Raw genomic sequence first — 5,000 nt, 5'->3', positions numbered from 1 at the left:
CGACGATAAAGTTGGGAGGATGGAGAGGCCCCGTAGACCTTGTGGTTGTGAAGATGGACGACTTTGATGTAGTGCTGGGAATGGAGTTCCTCCTTGAACATCAAGTCATTCCAATGCCGTCAGCCAAATGTCTAGCGATTACCGGATCCTTCCCCACGGTAGTGCAAGCAGATATTCGGCAGCCTAACGGGTTCAGAATGATATCGGCCATGCAACTAGACGAGAGGCGCGCCCAAGGGGAACCACCATCTGTGGAGATCCTGCCTGGGGCGTTGGAAAAGCCGGGGGAGACAGTCCCCAAGGACACTCTGTGTGTCCCAGAGAAGCGCCATGGTGTGATGCCAAGTAGTTGGCCCAAGTCCTCGTCGAGGCGAAGGAGGACCGACCATGGGAAAGAGCCGCCATCAGAGGCAAAAGCGCATGCGAAGAATGCTTATCGCATGGCGCCGCCGGAGTTGACCAAACTTCGGGAACCATCAGAGATGTTGTTGAATACAGGGTGTAGTATACCCGTACAAGCTCCGTATGGAGCCCGCGTCCTTTCCCTGAAGAAGAAGGACAGGAGCCCACAACAGAGTGGTGAGGAATACCCACGTGGAGTAAAGCATCTCCCAAAGTCAGACGGCCGACCGAAGCAATGTCGAGTAAGAACAACGGAGGCAAAGGGACTCGAGAAAAATTGTGTCACTAGGCATGAAGCATACGAGTTCCCCGTGGTGCCGTTGGGTCTTACTGATGCCAAGGGAGGAAAGTGTTATTCTGTGCAGGGCCAGGTGAGCGTGCTGAGTCATGTGGGAGAGTGCCACCAGGGTGGGTCGTCGAGAGGAGAAGACACTCAGTGGAGCGAGAACCTCGAGTGTCAGGTCGCCTTCAACGGTTCAAAGCAAGCCATGATCGAGGGGCCAAGTCTTGGGGTCGTCGAGGCGACCAAGACTCCTGAAGTCGAAGCCGAGCAACTCAGTTGTGTGCTCGCAGAACATCTGCATCATTGTGTTGATGGCAGACAAGAGGATTGGGTTCAACTGCTGAAGGTAACCCAATTCGGTTATAGTGCTCAGACCGACTCGCTGATCCAGAGAAGTCCGTTTGAGGTTGAAGATAAGAGGCATTCCGTATTGCCGCTCATCGCTGATGGCCCTTGTCTAGGGGACCGCCCTCAAGTCCACCGAGTTGGAGAAGAATGGGAGCAAATGGCCGACATAGCTCGAGTGTGCCTAGAAGAAGCTTCAAGGTCGGTGGAGGAAGAGGTAGATCGAGAGCGATGCCCTCTTGAGTCCGAGTGGAAGATCAAGTTCCCATTTAACGGCGCAGCAATGTCGTACGATCAACTGTCAACCTGGACCTGAAGGAAGACAGAGAAGTCGTGTGAGCCCTTGCTAACAGAGTAAGGGTGGATAGAAGGCCCACGAGGGAGGTACATAAATTCCTGGTGCAGCGGAAGAAGCCCCTGTGGAGGTAACCAGTGGAAGACCTGCCGAAGAATTTGAAGCGAGGATGCAGAAGACCGAAGAGCTCCAGCTTCGCCAGTTGACGAGGACGTCAACCGTTCGAGTGGGGGAGAATGTCAGGGGCATAATTGTCCAACGTATTATTTACCGTTGGTCATATGCCCGAATACTCCCAAATTACTTTATCTTTATGTCTTGAAAGTAGTTTAGGTTAATTCTTTCGTTTAGGTGTCGCCGAGTCATAGTGTGACATTTCGGCTTTTTCATATGCAAGCCTGCCAAGGCCAAAATTCTCAATATGTACTATAGGGGGTACATGAACAGTCCGACCCCCGCCCAAGCCTTGTCGCACTCTTTGCATGCTGAGTTATTTTCCTTGCAATTGACAGTCTTCAATGCTTTCTTTATGACGTTTTCAACTATTTACTTTCTCTCTCCCGTTTTATAAAAACATTTTCCCGAGAACGGGGAGGGAGGCTACGTCATACCGCGAGTTTGACCGCGGATTCCGATTTTCGAACGGCTGACTTGCTGATTGAGCTAAGCAAGTGCCGCACAATCGTGTTGAGAAGTTACGATTGTGACACGCGGCAGCGTGTGGATCCGTCTAAGGGGCGTGCGTGCTTGGCTTGTAAGTGGCAGATGATCCTTGTTGCCATGATCCATCGAGATTCAGCTCGACACTACCCACACACAACTCATTTATTTCTTCCAATTGCCATGGAGGTTATATCTTATGTAGAAGGACGAAAAACACAAGTGTTAGTGAGGGGTTGGCCTTGGACTAGAAAACAAGTTGAAGCAAATCATCTTTGAATGCCCAAGTATAAGATAGGGTGCTCGTGTGCAAGTCAAGGCCCAAGGCCGAGGCCTTGGAGTACAAAGCAGGGCCATGGGCGCGCGCGCCGTGCGTCAGTGGGCGTCTGTGGGTCGCCCGCTGCATGCCCGTGTGTCTGCGGGGGGCGTGCGCGCAGGGTGCGGCGCGCGCCGCAAGCCCATGCGACTGCAGTGGGGCGTGCGCGTAGGGTGCCGCGCACGCGATGCTTGTGCGAGCGTGGGTATCCGTCTAAGGGGCGTGCGTGCTTGGCTTGTAAGTGGCAGATGAGCCTTGTTGCCATGATCCACCGAGATTCATCTCGACCCTACCCACACACAACTCATTTATTTCTTCCAATTTCCGTGGAGGTTATATCTTATGTAAAAGGACGAAAAACATAAGTGTTAGTGAGGGGTTGGCCTTAGACTAGAAAACAAGTATAAATGTTAGTGAAGCAAATAATCTTTGAATGCCCAAGTATAAGATAGGGTGCTCGTGTGCAAGTCAAGGCCCAAGGCCAAGGCCGAGGCCTTGGAGTACAAATCACGCACATGGACGCGCGCGCCGTGCGTTAGTGGGCGTGTGTGGGTCGCGCGCTGCATGCCCGTGCGTCTGCGGGGGGCGTGCGCGCAGGGGGCCGCGCGCGCCATGCGTCTACGGGCGTGTGTGGGGCGCGCGCCGCATGCCCGTGGCCGAGGCTTGCACACGAACGCCTACGGTGCATCACAAAAATAATTGAGAGGTTATTGTACCTCTTCCGTGCCCACCATGCGCCATGCCCTTCGGGCGTGTGTGGTGCGTGCGCGCAGAGTTCCAAGCGCGGCATGCGTCTGCGGGCGTGTGTCCCCGCGCCGCATGCCCAAGCGTCTGCGTGGGACGTGCGCGCAAGCCGCGCGCAGCATGCGTCTTTGTTGGGCGTGACCACCCACGTCTAGAATTCATGGAAAAAACTCCATGGAGGTTGTTGGAACAAACCCATGCCCCCACCGTAGGTGCCCACAGGCCCACCGAGCATGCAGCATGCGCGCCCCCATGCGCACGAATGCGGCACGGCCATGGGCGGGCGCGCCGCATGGCCATGCGTCTGCGTGGGGCTTGCGCGCAGGGTGCCGCGCGCGCCATGCGTCTGCGTGGGTCGTGCGCGCAGGTTGCCGCGCGAGCCATGCGTCTGCGTGGGGCGTGCGCGCAGGGGGCCGCGCGCGCCGCAAGCCCATGCGTCTGCGTGGGGCGTGCGCGCATGGGGCCGCGCGCGCCTTGCGTCTGCTGGAGTTTGTGGGGCGCGCGCAAGGTGCCCACGATAGAGGTTCTTGGCGCTGTCTTGTGCCCACTCGGTGCGCACGCCGTACGCCCATCGTGCCCACCCAACGCCCACCATGCACGCCCCATGCGCACCTACGGCCGCAATGCCCACTCAACACACATAAGTGATGCCAAACCTATCTTCTAGTACTTGGATTGTTATGAAATTTTTTCTGGGAGCTAAACAATGTAAACAAAGGATGTCCTCCAAAAATTAGAATTTTTGGAAACGTTTTACTATTTTTAAATTTTTTTTAGTTTTTTAACAATAAAAATTCATAAAATATTATTGGTTGGTTCAAAAATTATGAAACTTGTTTTCCACACTCATTTGAATGTCTAAAACATAATACAATCAAGTCCCGGTCATAATAATAACACAATCAAAAGTTATGGCATGGTGTGACATTTCGGCTTTTTCATATGCAAGCCTGCCAGACCCAAAAAAGCCAGAATGTACTATATAGGGGGGCGACCTGCCTGCATGGGCGGGGCGCGGGGGTACCCCTATGCCGCGGCGCCGACCCTTCAAGCACATTGCGCCCATCATGGGCACATATGCTTGGGGGGTCGGCGCCGGCGGAGTGCCACCTCCGGCCGCCGGCGGCGAGTGAGAGTGGGTGTCGAGTTGATGCTCGGATGGGCTTTGCGCGGACAATGCTTGCACCTCGGTGTGGGCGTGCACTCCAAGCGGGCTTGTTCGTGAGGAGACGAGATAACTTGCGATTGCTTTGTGCTTGGTAGACGAAGGGTTCGGCCGGATTGCCACATCCGACCGTCGGGCAAGGAGTGAGAGCGGGATGGGCGTGCTTGGACAATGCTTGCACCTCGGTGTGGGCGTGCACTCCAAGTGTGCTTGTCTTGGCGATTGCTTCGTGCTTGGCGGAGGGGTTTGGCCATAACGATGGGCTTGTCCGTCGGGCAGGGAGTGAGAGTGGGTGTCGAGTTGATGCTCGGATGGGCTTGCGCGGACAATGCTTGCACCTCGGTGTGGGCATGCACTCCAAGCGGGCTTGTTCGTGAAGATACGAGATGTCTTGCGATTGCTTTGTGCTCGGTGGATGGGTTTCGTCGGAGTGCCACGTCCGACCGTTGGGCGGGGAGTGAGAGCGGGTGTCGAGTTGATGCTCGGATGGGCTTGCGCGGACAATGCTTGCACCTCGGTGTAGGCGTGCACTCCAAGCGGGTTTGTTCGTGAAGATACGAGATGCCTTGCAATTGCTTCTTGCTTGGTGGAAGGGTTTGGTCAAAATCGATGGAATGTCGGGCCCCTACGTCGGGCAAGGAGTGAGAGCGGGATGTCAAATTGACATTCTTGGATGGGTTTTGCTTGGACAATGCTTGCACCTCGGTGTGGGCGTGCACTCCAAGTGGGCTTGTCTTGCGATTGCTTCGTGCTTGGTGGAGGGGTTTGGCCATAACGATGGGCTTGTCCA

General features: G+C 55.2%; 2 protein-coding genes across 2 annotated transcripts in view; one reads left to right on the top strand and one right to left on the bottom strand.

Moving 5' to 3' along the window:
- The window catches only part of LOC127151303 (uncharacterized), a 17,967-nt gene that overhangs the window by 10,386 nt on the left and 2,581 nt on the right, over positions 1 to 5,000 (top strand). The window lies entirely within an intron of this gene.
- LOC127151300 (uncharacterized) overlaps positions 4,067 to 5,000 on the bottom strand; it is a 17,505-nt gene continuing 16,571 nt past the window's right edge. Inside the window, exon 2 of the mRNA XM_051090769.1 lies at positions 4,067 to 4,723. Within this exon, the coding sequence (XP_050946726.1) occupies positions 4,111 to 4,723 (613 nt within the window). The 3' untranslated portion in view covers positions 4,067 to 4,110. The remainder of the gene's footprint in view (positions 4,724 to 5,000) is intronic.

Source organism: Cucumis melo, chromosome 10, assembly GCF_025177605.1.
Source record: "Cucumis melo cultivar AY chromosome 10, USDA_Cmelo_AY_1.0, whole genome shotgun sequence".
Taxonomy (NCBI): domain Eukaryota; kingdom Viridiplantae; phylum Streptophyta; class Magnoliopsida; order Cucurbitales; family Cucurbitaceae; genus Cucumis; species Cucumis melo.
The sequence above is the reverse complement of the archived record's forward strand: the minus strand, read 5'-3'. Positions and strand labels throughout refer to the sequence as shown.